This window comes from Sitophilus oryzae, unplaced genomic scaffold (genome assembly GCF_002938485.1).
Source record: "Sitophilus oryzae breed Bouriz unplaced genomic scaffold, Soryzae_2.0 scaffold_1058_pilon_pilon, whole genome shotgun sequence".
NCBI classification, from domain to species: Eukaryota; Metazoa; Arthropoda; class Insecta; order Coleoptera; family Curculionidae; genus Sitophilus; species Sitophilus oryzae.
Genome location: NW_022145680.1, coordinates 1087574 through 1105361, shown reverse-complemented (window position 1 = coordinate 1105361; position 17788 = coordinate 1087574). Strand labels below are relative to the sequence as shown.

At 34.5% G+C, this 17788-nt stretch overlaps 1 protein-coding gene across 1 annotated transcript in view; it reads right to left on the bottom strand.

Annotated features, from left to right (window-relative positions):
- LOC115875973 (delta(7)-sterol 5(6)-desaturase erg31-like) overlaps positions 1–17788 on the bottom strand; it is a 33337-nt gene that overhangs the window by 11619 nt on the left and 3930 nt on the right. The window contains exon 2 of the mRNA XM_030891594.1: positions 846–1036. Within this exon, the coding sequence (XP_030747454.1) occupies positions 846–1036 (191 nt within the window). The remainder of the gene's footprint in view (positions 1–845; positions 1037–17788) is intronic.

The following is a 17788-nucleotide window of genomic DNA, read 5'->3' as shown; positions in this document are numbered from 1 at the left end:
AAAGGAAATGGAAGCAATTCAGTATGTTTTGTTGAACCAGGTAGTTTTAACGAAAAACAGGCCTCTTGGTAAAAATCGCTACGAGCAACCCTTCTCAAGATATTTCGAACCAAAATAGTCAATACATGTCAACAGTGATAAAAAATAAACATATTGACTAGAAATTTATTAGACTGTAGCTTTGTTCGAGTTCTTGTTATTACCGATTCTGACCCGTCCTAGAACTCTGCAGCACATGCGCAAATGAAATAATGTCTCATATTTCCTTCTGCGCATACGCATTACAGTTCTAGGACGGTTCAGAATCGGTAATAACAAGAACCCGAACAAAGCTAGTGAGTACTGTTTCAGATGGAGCGAAGCGCCTGCGCGGACCGTGCGACCGCGCGAGTTCGGGCAAGTACCATAAGTTTAAATGAACAAATTCACATGGGGCGCGTATGCTCCGTCCGGATGATTTCATCCGACGCCATCCGTCCAGCCCTCGCTTCGACGGAGCGTCCGCGCGCGTGCGGGCTACGAAGTGCCGCGTTGCTATTTATTTCGATAAGCGTCTTTGCAGCTGTAAATCAATAAGTACCTTTAAAATTGAAACAGAATTATTAATATACGCTGTGGAAAATCAAAGAAGTAGGTATATAGGATGTCTCTTGCGAGGAATATAAAAACCGAGATATTAAAAATAAAGCATATTATGGAGACGTTGTAGCCGCTACAGAACAGGATTTTGATAAACAGCCTTGACCTTGAAAAAACACGCGGACGCTCCGCTCCATCTGAAACAGTACTAGTTATGTCACAACTTGAGCTCAAATTATTAATTATATATGCATCTTTATACTCACATGTAAGAATCCTCCTATAAGAAAATAGATACTGTAAGACGAAACAATGGCACCTATCCAAAAGCTCCATAAATTTTGTAATCTGAGATACTCTATAATACCACTCCAACTGAATTCTCGGCTAATGTTACTGGTATTATCATAATATCCAAATTGTTTAGCTACATGTACTACAATATTAATCCAGTCGCCTAAAATATAAAGAGACATTAATTTATTAAATTAGTTTATTTGATATATTATATGGTGAAAGTAAAGTAAATTTTATTTTAATTTATAAAATATATACAAAAAAAATAAAAGTCACTGAAAAATAATATTAAAAAAAAAGATTAAAACATTCAAAACGAATTCCTTTCAGTAGACTTATACAGATTGTCAAGTACTACTGGTTGTAGGTACTTCTTTTATCTTTATAGATACAGTAATTTGAACATATAAAAATTTAAGCTAGAACTTTTTTTATGAAAAAAGGTGCTCGTCGTTTCGAAACGATGAACTGTTTTCAAGATATTGGCGTTTAATTTATTTAAAATTTCTTTATGTTTTATCAATTCACTAATACTAAAATCGATGCATCGTAATCTTTAAATGGAAATGTCTTGAAAACCGTTCACCGTTTCGAATTAAACGAAGGGCACTGGGGCTGTAAAAGCTTTCAAGGGTTGTAAGTTCCTCAGAAAGCATCTGAGGGTATATTATGTTCATGGAATACTTTATGTTATTTTTATCTGTAGTATCACCCGCTGAAGCTTAGTACACTATTTTTACATCCTCTATATTTAAAAATTATTTATAATTTTAACATTGGAAATGTTTATGTTCGTATATGGGGGCCAAATTTCGAGTTTTCTTTCAAGCAACGGTGTCGCACTTGCCGCACAGTCGACCAAACTAAAGCATCAAAAATTTTTTCGCGTTATGCCTAATTTAGGTGAACTGACCTGACAGCACGAAACTCTCAGCGATATACGAGGTTTAAAAGCTCTGCGCGCACTGAATAGGTATCGGCGAGAGCGAGCGGTGCGAGAGGCGCGAGCGACGTGAGCGGCACGACCGGTCGGAAAGTCGATTGTAGCCGCGCACTGGAGTCGCACGATCGACGGTCGAGAGTACGTCACCAGCATATATTTGAGCATAGACGAGGAGTTGTTTATTCAAATTTAGTCAAATCCATTCGGCATTTCAAAAAATTATAAAGTATTATTACTATTATTTATATTTTTATGCAACTTTTTATATTTTATGCTTTATGATGGAAATTGATATTATTTAGATCTTAACCAAACACATATTAATATATTTAGATCTTAACAAACCACATAAAATTAGTGAAATAGAGTGGAAGATGGGGATAAAATATACTACATGACTCTTAGCTTAACCGATTTTAACAAATTTGGTATAACTCAAAAGGGTTTAATTTGTTCTTTAAAAACAAAGCTAGATATGAAAAGTAGTCAAATAAAACTTCTATTTTTAGTTTTTTAATCTAAATAAGTGTCATTACAAACATTTATATATAGCTTTTATTTTGTTTTTAAAATCTTTGTTTTAAGTCAGTAGTAAATAAAACGAAACTTGTGTTTACATTTTGTTTAATGATTGACGTTTCGACCAATTTTAATTCGGTCTTTTTCAGAATCTATAATATACGTATAAATAATTTTCTACGTTTGTGGTAAGAAAAAATTATATATTAAACACATTGTTAGTGATAAAATTGTATTGTATATTATCGATTCTAAAGAAGACCGAATTAAAATTAGTCGAAACGTCAATCATTAAACAAAATGTAAACACAAGTTTCGTTTTATTCACTACTGACTTAAAACCAAGATTTTAAAAATTTAAAGTCATTAATAAAAAAGTCAAAGAAAATTGAAAAAATAAAAAATATAAATAGTTTTTATAGTACCGTATTATCGAAAAGGAACGGCATCAGCGATGACCATGAAATGAAGGTCTGTGCCATTTTATGTGTAAATTTATATAGGAAATGTCATCAATCGTCATTTCCCATCCAACTGGACGCCGTTTTTTTCTATCATACGGTAGATATATGTACAAATATTTTATTCAAACATAAATATTGTTTTCTCTATTTGTACCTTTTACGGAGCGATCAACATAGTAACATAGGATGACTATTTATCAGCTGTTATTACTAACGTCAAAACAAACCAAAAATTAAATAATATGATAAGTTTTTTGACGATATTTAAATTCGATTTTCAAAATAATGTGAGATAATCAAAACGAGATGAGAAATAAATGGGTTTAATCGGAAGGTTTTCTAATTCAGTTATTGAATAAGTGTAGTAAACAATATAGGTTACGTGCTTGTAAGAAATTTTTATAAAAAACCGCATATTAAGTATGATATGGTCTCGTACACTTTCGATTAATAATTCATCGGACATGTTTAATGTAAAACCGCTCCACCAAATAGTAGACTATTCGCCCCATCCCATGTATTCTCTGATTTCGCCTGATGGCGCGAGTACCGCCGATAGCTCGAAGCGCACCGAGCGCACTGGGCGCACCGATCTAATGCGGTGCGCGGGCTTACATTTATTTCAACGTAAACTGAAAATTACGTGTCGCTCGCTCTCACCGATACCTATTGCGCGCGGAGCTTAAGGCTCCGCGCGCACTGCATCGGATCGGACCGACCACCAAAAGCGACTGCGACCATCGTACATATAGACGGCGCCGGCGTCCACTAAAACATTTCGGCCTGTAGAGGCCAGATTCCTACCTCTACCCATCTACGATAGTCGAGTTACCGCCTTCGCCGGACTGGTACCGATTCAGTGCGCGTACACCTTAATTTTGTTAGTCCCGACGCGACGATATTACTTGACGACTATGCTACGGGGGGCGATTATAAAATTGATTAGATTGATATTGATATTTGCAAAGGTTACAAAACAGTACTATTTTCGTAATTTTTGATTTGGGTTTTGAGAATTATTTATGTTGTTTGTAATGAAACGAAATTTTTATTTAGGTATTGATATATTTCAGAAAGGATTTAAGGATTAAAAGATATAATATATTTACTTAATTTCAAGGTATCTGCATGAAAAATCAAGGCTATTTTTATTAGGTGTTATAAAATAGAACAAAATAACGTTGAACTACCCTCTATCAATTGTTTTTTTTTTAATTATGTTTATTTTTTCTTCTAATCATTATTAGTTATTATTATTAAGAATGGTGTTTTTTATATCAAGTTTACCTGCAAATATATAACGTTAATTATGTTTTATATGTGGTGTTATCATTTCTAATGTCTCTGATGGTTGCAGCGATTGCGAAATCTGTGGGTTTTATTAAATACAAATATACCAAGAATGCATCTAAGTCCACTTTAAATAATTTTGAATTGACATTAAATTATATCCATCATCAAGGATTAAAAAATTAAATGTTTGTTGATATTAATATAAATAGATGAGCAACTTCCTTTAGATATGGCATTGCATATATTCCAAATATACAGTTTTAGTGTAAGTGTACTTAACTTGTACTTAGATTTGTTTACTATTATTTTTTGCTAATAAACAATGGGAATAATTTTCTATCAGTACTATAATTGCACTTCAAATTCCTAAAGGGATGTGACGCAATAAATACAAAGTAGACTTTGTATATATCTGCACTTGAAAATTGCAGTTTATACGTGCATTTAAATAAAATCTGTTGGTTTAAATCCTTAACCATTAATTAAATTAAAATATACAGGGTCGCTGTAATGTATGGAAACGGTCGATTATTTCTTAAAGTAAAAAAGTTAGCAAAAAATGCTAAATACAAAAGATGTAGGATTTTTCAAAATCGATTAAAGTAAAAAAAAACATAATTCTACAAGGTGTCCCAAAAAAATTTGGCAATACAAAGTTTCCTTTTTCTGTATAACCCCACAAAAAGAAGTCAAGCGGAGTAAAGTCGGGAGACATATGTAGCAGGCTACTCAATCGTACCCCTGCGTCCTATCCATTTGTTAGGAAAGGTTTCGTCAAGGTATTCTCTTAACTCCCGTTCAAAATGAGGGAGAGCCATCCTGTTGAAACCATATGTTTTCTGCCGGTAAATTAGGATTTACAATCGGGAATTTCAGTCTGAGCTCTTTCAGAAATTCCAGTCTGAGCTCTGGAAGAATAGATCCTTGCAGAAGTATCAAATATTGTGCTGAAGTTGAATGAAATATATATATATATATACTCCAGGGTTGTCGCAACTAACGTCGCATCCCCACGCCTAACCGCCACCTGTTACGATCAAGAACATCTTCCTCTTCCAAGTTACGGTCCTCCATTGCCCTTCTGATGGCCTCATTCCAGGATCTTCTAGGCCGTCCTCTTTTCCTTTTTCCAGGAGGTGACCAGCTGTAGATACGGTAGGGCCATTTTTGGTGTTCTATGCGTAGCAAGTGTCCAAACCACTTAAGGCCCCTCTGTTCGACTCTATCCACTATTGTCTGTGTGGCATCCATTTGGGCTCTGATTTCCACGTTCCTAACTCTGTGCAGTTTAGATACTCTCGCACTGCGTCTCAAATGGTCCATTTGGAGTGCATTCAAAGATCGCTTTTGTTCAGCTTTTAAGGTCCAAACTTCACACCCATAAGTTACTACGGACTCCACTAGGGTTCTTCCAATATGTACTTTTGTGTTTGGTCTTATGTTTTTGTCCCACCAGATGCCATTCAGTGCTCCTATAATCTTCCGCCCTTGTTCTATTCTAGCAGATACTTCTGTTTGGTCCAGTCCCTTTCTGGTTATACGTGCCCCCAAATATTTAAACCATTCAACCTGTCTGAGCTTTGCATTATCTGTAATAAAAATGTCAAATTTATCATCTGAATTGGTCACTAGGTATTCCGTTTTATCAATGTTCACAGTAAGGCCCCATTCCGTGTATGCCGAATTTAACCTGCTCATCATGAATTCAAGGTCGTAAGCATCTTGAGCTATGACCACCTGATCATCGGCAAAATTCAATGTAACCAAACAGTCATCTCCTACAGGGATGCCCATTCCCCCACACCTCTTCTTCCAGTCCCTAAGAACCACTTCCAAATACAGATTAAATAAAAGAGGCGACAGAGGACATCCCTGTCGAAGGCCTTTAGTTGTAAAAAATACCTCAGACAGTTTGTTACAGCTCTTAACACGAGCTGTGTTGTTGTTGTACAGCACCTTAATTACATTTATGAGACATTCATCCACATCAAGTTGTTCCAGTATGTACCACAGTTTAACTCTGGGGATGGAGTCGTAAGCTTTTTGTAGGTCTACAAAAGCTAGATGTGTATCTTCTTCACGTGAATTCCGTTTTTCTATCAGTTGTTGGATATGTTTGTTCTGGGTTCTGTAATAGTGACGGCTTCATTGTTTTGCAAAAACTGTGGACGTTCTATTAATAGGTTTTCATAATGTTTCCTCCAATCACTTAAAGATATAGTTCCCGTCCATCGTTCACGCGTAGTTGTTTTCATCCCCTTCAGAGTTCTCCATGTTTCCGTAGATCGTGATCCCCCAATGTAAGTTTCAATATCATTGCATTTTCTTTCCCACATACTATTCTTTTTCTGAGTTACTTGTTGTCGAACTTCCTTTTGTAACTTCTTATATGCTAGCTAATTTTCATCTGTTGGATTTCCTAACCAGTTATTATAATTCAGCTTCTTTTCACTTATCTTTTCTTCAAGCTTATCCGTCATCCATATAGGTTGGTTCTTGATTTGCTCCTTATATCCTACAGCTTCCTGCATTGCTTGATGTACGGCTTGTGTAATTCGGGTATGCTCTTCTTCAAGAGTATGCTTGGGTTGTTCTTTCTGCAAATGATGTTTGATACGTCGTTGGTAGAGGTATTTAATACTGTCATCTCCTAACAAGTTGACTTTATATCTTGGATTTGACAGAGAGTGACTTTCTCCTCTTGAATGAAATAGGATCCTATAATGTGTCCACCAATAATGCCACACCAGACAATTACTTTTTGTGGCCGTTGGATGTGAATCTGCTCCATTCAATGTGGATTGTGATCTGAGTAATACCTACAGTTATGTCGGTTCAAGTGTCCATTTAAAAAAATATTTCAATATTTTGATTTAATCTATCCATAACTATTTCACAAAACAATCTTCAATTCTGCTATCAAAATCGTCTTCAGTCAACTCTTGTAACAAGTGAATTGTATATGGTCGGAATCCATCTCGTTTGCTAATTTTTTGAATAGAATATCATTCGAGTAGACTCATACGATGATCTAAAGGCAACTGCTGGGTTGACATTGTTGTATTTTCAACCCTGTCTACCATAGCATCCAAAGGATTTTCTTCACTTGTAACAATTACCGGCCTTCAACCTTCTTGTCGATCCTTGACACCCCCAGTTTCATGAAACCGCTGCAATGTCTTGCAAACGGCGGATTTGGATATAGGTTCCCGATTGGGATGGTTTTTGTTCATTAAACTTCGGTAAAACTCCGTGTTCTATCACCATATCCTATCATCCCTAGTATTTCGATACGTTTGGTTTCATTTAAACGTGCCATAATTTCACAAACAAATATTCACACCAAATGAATTTCGAATATTTGATATAAATGTCATAAGTCTAAAATGAAAGAACGTGAGCGTTGTTATGGAGCTATAACGTCTCTAAGGTAACTTGATGAACTACAAAATTTTGACACAAAGCTTATTTATTTTTACATTGGTAATTCAAAAACTTGATGTAGTTTATTTGATTTTAGGATAAAAAAGAGGAAATAGTTTTTGTACGATATTTCGAAAACGGTTAAATTTAGGCGTATGAGGTTTGACACAAATTATAATTATTTACAGAATTTTGAGAGAACTCGAAATATCAAGTATTATACAGTGTTCCATTAAAAAAAATAACTTTGTATTGCCAATTTTTTTGGGGACCTGCAGATTTATGTTTCATTTACTTTAATCGATTTTGAAAAGCCCTACATCTTTTGTATTTAGCATTTTTGCTAACTTTTTACTTTAAGAAATAATCGACCGTTTCCGTACAAAAAAACGACCCTGTATAATATAGATATAGAACGCGACATAAGGTTCAAAAGATGACTAAACTTGATCATTTAGAGGAAGCAAAAGTAGTAACATTTTTTTTTGTACACCAGATATCAATTTGTTGATTAAATTTATATTGTTAGTTCTCTATCTTAAATTTTATTTAAATTGCGATTTCCTATTAGAAAATAAATTGTTATCTATTTATGTATTTAAATAAAATTGGCCTAGTCCTTGCAAATCAACGACTAAAAATGTAATTGATGGATTTGAATTAACAGGAACAGTTAAAAATCTAAATGCAAAAAAGAAAAATAATAATGATAGGGATCATCAAGAAATAGTAAATGAAAATAAATTAAATACCGTGTTACAAGTTGAAGAAGAAATACAAATAAGTACCAGAATTGTTTGGAGTCGAAAAACATCGTAGCACTGCCTTGCGAATTTCACCTAGAATTATTGATGAAGAACGTTTAACAGTGATGAAAAACGTAGGACATATTTCCGTTTTCAAATTATGGAGAAGGCAAATTTCGATAGAGATTTCTTTTCTCACGTTCCTGCCTTTTTGTAGGCAGAATGCTTTTTGTAAATAAAAATCATACTATTAGCTTTCTCATATTATATATAACAAGTAATAACAATTTATAATTTAAGCCTTCTCAGAAAAACTCTGTATATATTACAAATAAAGCAACAGAAAAACTCAATCTCAAGTCAATTACAAATAAACAAAAGAGTATACTTAAATTAATGTAAAAATCCTTTAAGTTGATAATCCATAAAGCCAGATTTCTCAATTTTTATCTAATTGAATACAATCTTTTGTTTCAAGTATTCCTACAGGGTGTGTCAAAAAACATATGCCATCTCTTGTGGGGAGATTCCCCACTCTAAAAATAAGATATATTTTTCATATCAACAGAGGTCCGATTCTGCTTTGTTTCGTAGCTACAGGGTGTTAAAGTCTTAATATGTTTTCGATTTATTATAATTTTTTTCCAAGTACTTTTAGCGTTTCGAATGAAACTTTTAAGGTAAAAGTTACTAAAAAGGCGACATATTTCAAAGCAAAAAAGTGTCGAAATATTCACCAGGGACGTGCATATTGGTTATCACTTGAATATTTAAAAAAAAACATGTGCACCACTGACTTTTTTCTGCACTGTTCAGTTAGGCCCCTGCAATGGATCTGTAAGGTCGAAGTGATTAACCCCCCTCCCACTCATTCATTCATTCTAGGCCCCTGCAAGCCGACTACACCAGAATACAATGAAAGCGACAGCAGTGCCTTCATCAACACCATCGCGGAACAGCAACGTCCTTTATCTAACTCGTATTTCACTCCAGAACCGGAAATAGAACCAGACCCCCCAAGTCCCCCCAATACAAATCTTGTGCAACATCGTTGTCAAAAATAGCAAGACATCAGATAGCGAGACCCCCACCAACTGTCAAAATCCCTCTTAACACTGAGCATAACACTGAGAGGGAACCACTGACACACCTCGCGACGAACAATCTCCGAACCGAATCGTGGTTTACCAATATCGAGAAGCCTATACCAGAGAACCCTGAATTCAGGGAATTATTCTGTACTCAACGGAGAAAACTACCAGCCGACCGGAAGCTCCTACGCAAAATCATAGACCAGGCCCTCTTGGGCTCCAAGAGCGCAATGGTAGAAACAATAGATACCTGGCTAGCCGAAACCACACATACCGGCAGCAGGAAAACAAACCGCCCTACGAATCAAACAAGAACGGCGGGAAACTATGGAGCTTCGCGAGGAGGTAGGGGTCCACGTAGTATATAACTGCATACCTTTTTAAAAAAGGACAAGTCGATATTAACTTGATACATATGCCAATAAAACATAATACAAAAAAGAAAAAATACTGATCATTTCTTATAAAAACACGAGCGGGAGTCGACTCCCGCATCGGTACAATGGTGATTAATGCGGGAAGCAAGTGTCAACGCTATTTTTCCGTTAGTTGGTCATTCGCATGAATCGGAATGGTTTGTGTTGACGGTTTTTTCATCGCAATAACATCCAAACGTAAGTAATGCTTTTTTATAAAAAAATAGGTTCAAGAAAAAATAATGCTGAGGACGACAATTCCATTAGAGTCAGTCCATCATCCCAATACACCGGGATGTCGCCTCCCACGACCCACGACCAACACTGGCAACACCGTCAAACTCAACAATGCATTAGAGTCCAAGATTACTAATTCTGGCAACCCAAAGGCACCTACCAACCCAGCATCCATCCAGTTCTATTTCCGGTTCTGGAACAGTACTACTCGATATGTCGAACGAAGTGGTCGTGTGCGAATGTTGCTCGGACAATTTCATAGTAAATATTAAGTTTATAAAGTGTTTTAATTGCAAAAAGCAGTTTCACTTGTCATGTGTCAAAATAAAGGATAATGTGAGTAAGCAAATTCAGGAATGTGATAATCTTTTTTGATTCTGCAATACATGCAAGAATTTTGGTGCAACGCAATCTAGAGATGCGAAAATAATAATTTTAGAGAAAGAGGTGGCAATGTTTAAACAGAGAAAAGCAACTCTTAACGAAACTCATAAATGAATATTCCAGCCAGCTGTAAAAATCTAAAATAATTGAATATGAAGAAAAATTGTTGTTCGTACAAGGAACGGCGACAAAATTTCAGCAAAAACCCAACGAAAAAACTGATATACATACCTACAGCTCGCCGAAACCTTCGCTGCCTGCGGTACCGTCGACATCCTATGCCGCTGTTGCCGCTACTAGTATTTCTGCAGCAAACCCTTTGCCAATTAATCGCATAGATTCAAAACACAGAAACCAAACCAAAACAAACACAGAATAAGTGTAATGATTATATAAATATAAATAATACAGGAAATAATAGTAAAAATACGCAGAGTCAGAATCGAAGGAAACCACATGTTGTTATAGGAAAACAATCTATGAAATCCAATAAAAACTATATTAAAGGAGTTCCAAAAATAGCGTCGCTACATGTTTATCGTCTTGCTCCAAATACCAAAGCTGATCAACTTACCAAATTTTTAAAACCATCGTTTCCGGAAGTTACATGTGAAGAGCTTTCGTCAAAACACCCCGAAGTGTATTCATCTTTCAAGGTGAACATTTATCAAGACCATCTCAAGGATGCAATGGATGCAACCAAGTGGCCAGAAAATGCTTGTATTAGCCGTTTTTTATATCTAAAGAAGGACATAAGACCATCATAGATTCAAATCTGCTGCTTCTCAACATACAGGGATTAAACGTGACCAAAATTGACAATTTGATTATGGATATTGAAAATTACAAAAATTTGATGTTTATATGTTTAACAGAAACATGGTGTAAATACGAAAATATAGACAGCATATGTATACCGGATTATAAATTAAGTGCCAAGTTTTGCCGAAGTGTGTATCAACGTGGTGGAGTTGGAATTTGGACTAGACTTGGTATGGATTATAAGGTCATTAACGTGGATAATTTTTGTAGTGAAAAAAATTTCGAGGTATGTGCAATTTCATTTATTCTAAATGGAAAATCATATAAATTAGTAAATTGCTATCGGTCGCCACTAGGAGATGTGAATATATTTATAGAAAATATATTTAGTAGTATATAGTTTTAAATTTCTTATATAAACCAAGCGATTATCTAATAGTTACAGGTGACTTTAATATAAATTCGTATTTAAAAAATAACAATGATTTTCAACGTCTACTTTTAGTATTGGAGTCGTTTGGTTTTTACCACTTGATACACTGGCCTACAAGGGTGCAAGGTACATCTGTATCAACGCTAGATCAAATTTTTATAAATTTTGAGACTGAGAATTTCCCGATTGTGGTGGATGTTTCCTACAGAGACCACAGAGATATTTTTCAACATTTTGGCAATATCACGAATTGCAACAAGACTTCATACATTTTTAAACGAAAATTCGATAACTGTAGTATTAATAGTTTTAAAACTGCTTTAGAGAATGAATCGTGGGAAAATTTATATAATATGAATAATATAGAGAAAGGTATGATCTTATTTTTAAATATATTTTTGTATCATTGTAATATATGTTTTCCTGTTAAGAAGACTAAATTAATTCATTCCAACAAATCTTGGATAACACAACAAATTAGAGACTCCAGTGAAAAGTTGAAAAACTTTTATTTTTTATCTAAAAGATATAACAATTTTATAAAAATATATAAAGAATATAAAACAAAACATAGAAATTTAGTAAACTGGACAAAAAAAATATATTATGAGAAAAAAATATCAGAATCTGATAATCCCGGAAGAAGTGCATGGAGTATAGTTAAAGAACTCAGTAACAAAATTGAAAAACAAAAGTCCAACATAGAATTATCTATCGATAATAATATCATACAAGACCCTGAACTCATAGTAAATTATTTCAATACAAATTTTAAAGAAGCTCCGTATCGAATAAGAAATAAAATATCAAAAGTACAATCATATAATCATTCCAATAATAAAATAATTAATAATAGCTTATATTTATTCCCTTTTTCTGGAGCCGAATTATTTAACTTAATAAATACAAAATTAAAAAATAAAAAATCGGCAGGGCCTGATGAAATACCACCTTTTATTTTACGTAAGGTATCAGAAATAATCTCAGTACCATTGACTTTTCTCATAAATATGTCTTTCAACTCTGGAATATTTCCTGAAGTACTAAAGACTGGTAAAGTATTACCAGTTTTTAAAAAAGGTGACCCATTATCTGTTGATAACTATAGACCTGTGACGATTTCCTCTAGTATATCCAAGATTTTTGAATACAGTTTTTTAGATAGGCTACAGCCATTTTTGACCAAGTTTAACGTAATTCCTGAAAGTCAGCATGGATTTGTTAGAAATAAATCTACCATAACAGCATTAACATGTTTTTACGAGAAAATTGTGAAATTTGTGGAAGCAGGCGAATGTCCTATTGGAATATTTTGCGATCTAAGTAGGGCATTTGACTGTATCGATCATAAAAATTGATACATAGGCTTGAGAATTCTGGAGTGCGTGGCTGTGCGTTAAATTGGCTCAAGACTTCTCTGATAAATAGACGTCAGTACGTCCAGTTATCGCACTTTCAAAATGGTAATTCTAAGCAGTACAACTCTAATACTGAATATGTAAATATGGGTGTTCCAAAAGGTTCAGTCTTAGGGCCTGTGATGTTTTTGATTTATGTTGCCGAAATGGATTTATTTTCGCCATTGGCACATATAACTGTTTATGCGGATGATATCAGTGATACTATCCTGATCAGTTATACTATCCGATTCTGAGGATAGCGTTTTGGAAAAAAAATGTATGGATTTTTTGCAAAATTTGCATTCGTGGTTTAGTGATAACTCATTATTTTTTAACACTGAAAAAACAACATACCTGAGATTTCATAATCGTCAAAAAAACTGAAAAAAATTTAATATCACTTAATAACGCTGTCTTACAGCAGGATTGTAGTAGTGTAAAATTTCTTGGTTTAATTCTAGACGAATGTCTTACATGGAATCTTCATTGTGAAAGCTTATTACCAAAATTAAATTCTACATTATACCTTTTTAGAAATCTCAGAGATATTATATCTAAACAACAATTAACAAATATATATTACGCATACGTCGAATCAAGATTACGCTATGGCATAATACTGTGGGGAACATCCACTAGGATTAAGGAGGTTTTCACTGTCCAAAAAAAAAACTTAGGTGTATTGCTCGTGTTTCTCCAAGGCAAACTTGTCGAGATTTATTTAGAGAATATAAGTTACTAACTTTGACGAGTATCTTTATTCAAGAGCTGTGTATAATTGTTTATAAACACCAGCATAAATATAAACTAATTTCTGAAGTCCATAATTTCAATACAAGAACTAATCATAAATTTTATCAAATACCATGTCGTACTAATGTAATGTTAAATTCACCGCAGTGTTTAGGATTAAGAATGTTTAATTGCTTACCAACTGAATTTAAAATAAGTAAGAATATAAATGTTTTTAGAAATAAGTTGAAAATTTTTTTATTAGAAAAAGTATATTACAACATAAATGATTTTTTTATGGAAAATGTATAATAAATTGTTAAAATCAAACGAAGAAAAATGAAAGATATTGTTTGTATCAGTATTTTTTCGTTTTCACATAGATGCATAATAATATGTATGTAAAGGTAAAAGGTATAATGGTAAAAGGTTTATTATTGTATTTGTTTTGACTATTCTATCACAATTTTATATTGTAATTTAGAAATAAAGTCACAACAACAACAAAAATCACATAATCACGCTTGCGAATTCTGCTGAGCTATATTTCCCTCCGCTGTTCAATTAAGATCACACGTGCAAGCACGGCTATGCGGCGACAGAAGCAAGTTCAAATACTGCGGAAAGACGTACGATACTTTCAAGAAAGTTAGGAAACACGAAAGAAGAGGCCACCCTACGGAATGCGAGAGCGAAGCACAAAAATTGAACCCCAAGACCGAACTTGAATACCTATAAATTCTGGTAGCAATCGAGGCTAGAACACTGAAAACGGTATCCATCAAGGAGATAATGACCGCCACATGCTTAACCCAAGCACAGGTACGGCACAGGCGGGTAAGCCAAATCTACAAGAAATATTTGGAAAGAGTTAAATCACAATTGCAATCAAAGCAGGCCAAATCCACAACTCTATTTAAGGCTTTTGGCACCCCCCAAATTGCAACCAAACTCTCCCAGTCAGACTTGCCCGAAGGTTGTAAGGATGTATAACAAAAAAATGAGTAGCGTTGATGTTTATAATCAGATGATTGAATACTATCGCTCTTTTTTGAAACAAAAAAATGGACTTTAAAAATTATTCGGCAATTTTTTGACATGGTAATAGTTAACTCCTGCATAGAGTACAAAGAAGATTTCAACGATAAAAAAAGAAACCGATGGGCCTGCTTGAGTGCAGACTAAGTTTAGGAGAATATCTTATTTCTTCTAGGCCAGAGAAGTGTCCAATTAACGATGTCGATACAGACAAGGATGACCTAAGTGATTAAAACAAGCTATGAAGAAGAGGACCCCCTCAGCTATGCCATGTGTTGATGAGAGATACGATGGTCATCAACACTGGCCAACTAATGATGATCTCAAACATCCTTTACGTTATAGGCTAGTAAATGGTGACAGTCGTTCCAGAGTTAGATGCGTAAAATGTAATGTTTACCTTTGTTTTAAAGGAAATAGAAATTGCAATATTAAGTTCCACACGACATAAAATAAGTTGTTAATTTTTCCTAAATATATAACTTACTTAACAATCGTGAAATTTGATGTACACTCCCGTAGGGTATAATTGCGACTGACCTTGAAAACTGTCATCATTTGACATTAATCCTGATAATATTTTGCATTTATTTGAAAGTTATTGACTATAATAGTATTTTTATATCCCAGTTTCTTTTCTTCTTTTCTTTTCTCTCTTTTTGTTTGTTTGTTGAATGCTGAATTTGAATGATTTATCTGTTGCTTTTTTTAATATTCGATCTTTAACACACAATTTTTAGGAATTTAGAAATATTTTACCCATCGAAAATTATGATATACTTGGTGTCGTTGAAACTAGATTGGATACTTAGTAGTTTTGTACATATTTCCAACTATAGTATTGTAAGAATGAACAGATATAGACGTGGTGGAGGTGTAGCCATTTATGTAAGAACTAAATTTCAGTACACATATTTGGGTACTTCTTGTGCCGAAGACCTATAGCAACTATGGTTGAAATTGCGTATTTCTAAATCTTGTAGCTGTGTATGGGGTTCTCTACTGACCTCCGCGCAAATTAAAAGAAAATTTTGAATCATTTTTTGATTTATTTGAAGAAAGCGTGTCTAACTTTATATCTGAGTGCGATACGTTAATTTGTGGTGGCGACATAAACATAGATCTGTTAAATTTGAATTACAAGTTTACTGAGCAATTTTTAGATGTCTTGGAATCTTTTGGATTAAAACAAATTATAAACACCCCTACATGCGTTGACGCTTCCTCGGCAACCTTGCTTGATGCTATAATAGTTGCTGACTCTCTGGAGCCTTATGATTTTGGTACTAAGTACCCAGATATCAGCGACCACTGTCTGGTATATTGTAGGTAGCAAGCATTCAGGAAGCAGCATTCCGAGAATTATAAATCGTTTGCTTTTAGAGACCTTAAACGGCTAGATGTGGCTTGGTTACATGAATTGCTTCTGTTGACACCATTTGATTCTGTATTTTTTATTACCGATATTGACGAAAAAATATCATTTTTCAATGAATTGTTGGTTGTATTATTTGACACTGTTTGTCCTTATAAAACCGTTACTTGTATGAAAAAAAAACCTCCTTGGTTGACTGATACCACAAAAACCATGATTTGTTTGCATGACAAGGCTTTCAAAAAACACAAAAGGGATAAAAATGCACAAAGTTGGGTATACCATAAGAAATCTATCAGAAACCAAACAAATATTGCTCTTAGAAATTAAAAAAAAGCTTATATAGAACATATGGTGTTAGGTGATAATAAATCTTCAAAAGTCTTGTGGAAAAAGTTTCGGGAGTTAGACATATATTCTAAAAAGGAAAATTATATTCTTCCGACACAATTTGATAAGCCTCATTTAATAAATAATTTCTTTTTGGAACAGAATGGTATTAAGAGGGATTCTGATTTGGGAATGTGAGATTTTATAGAGAAAACAAAGCTAAAACTTTTCGTGAACTTTTTCAATTTCGTTTGGTAAATGAAGATATAATATATAATCACTTATTGAATATTAAATCCGATGCTCGTGGAGTCGATGATATATCTATTAATATGCTTTTATTGTGCTGTCCTTTTGTGTTGCCATATTTAGCTAATATAATGAATGACTGTTTATTACGTAGTGTTTTCCCAGTCACTGGAAAATAAGTAAAGTAATTCCTTTGCCTAAGAAGTCAATCATTGATAGTTACAACGACTTGCGTCCAATAAGTGTACTTCCTGTTTTGTCTAAGTGCTTAGAAAAAATTATGAGCGACCAAATAAAATCTCATCTTGATATCAATGATCTTGTTCCTAAGAGACAATCGGGGTTTCGTAGAGGGTACAGCTGCACGACTGCGTTGTTGGATGTGGTTGATGACATTCTGAGAATGAGTGACGTGGGCAAGACATTACAACACCGTGGGCACAACGGTTATGGTACTGCTTGATTATTCTAAGGCATTCGATACCATTTCCCATGAATTGCTTTTGGCCATAACAAAATTGGCCATAACATATATGGGATTTTCGGAAGAATCGGTCGGAATGATTGAGAGCTATTTATCGGATAGATCTCAGTTTGTTCAGATAGGAACGGTCGTGTCGCCAAGGGGTAGCATTATGAGAGGGGTGCCACAGGGAGCTATACTGGGTCCGTTATTGTTTAGCATTTATAATAATAATAGCTCCCGTATATAGCGTTTAACGCCTTGCGAGTAGCAAGGTACAGCTTGCCATACTAGAGCCGTTCGGAAGGTAATGTGGCTAGCACTAGGCTTCAACCGCCTATTATTACCTCAGGATTGTGAATCCCAAGTACTCATTTAAGGCTGAGTCGACCTAGGTAACCAAACTATTTTTATTTTAATAAAAATAGTCGGCTGATGAAATGCCGGGTGTGGGAATCGAACCCACTACCTTCAGCTTGGTAGACGAGAGCCTGTACCTCTACGTCACCGAGCACCTATTGTTTAGCATTTACACTGCGAAAATAGTATCACGATTGGGGCGTTGTGCATTATATTTATATGCGGATGATACTCAGCTCAGCTTCTCAGTTTTT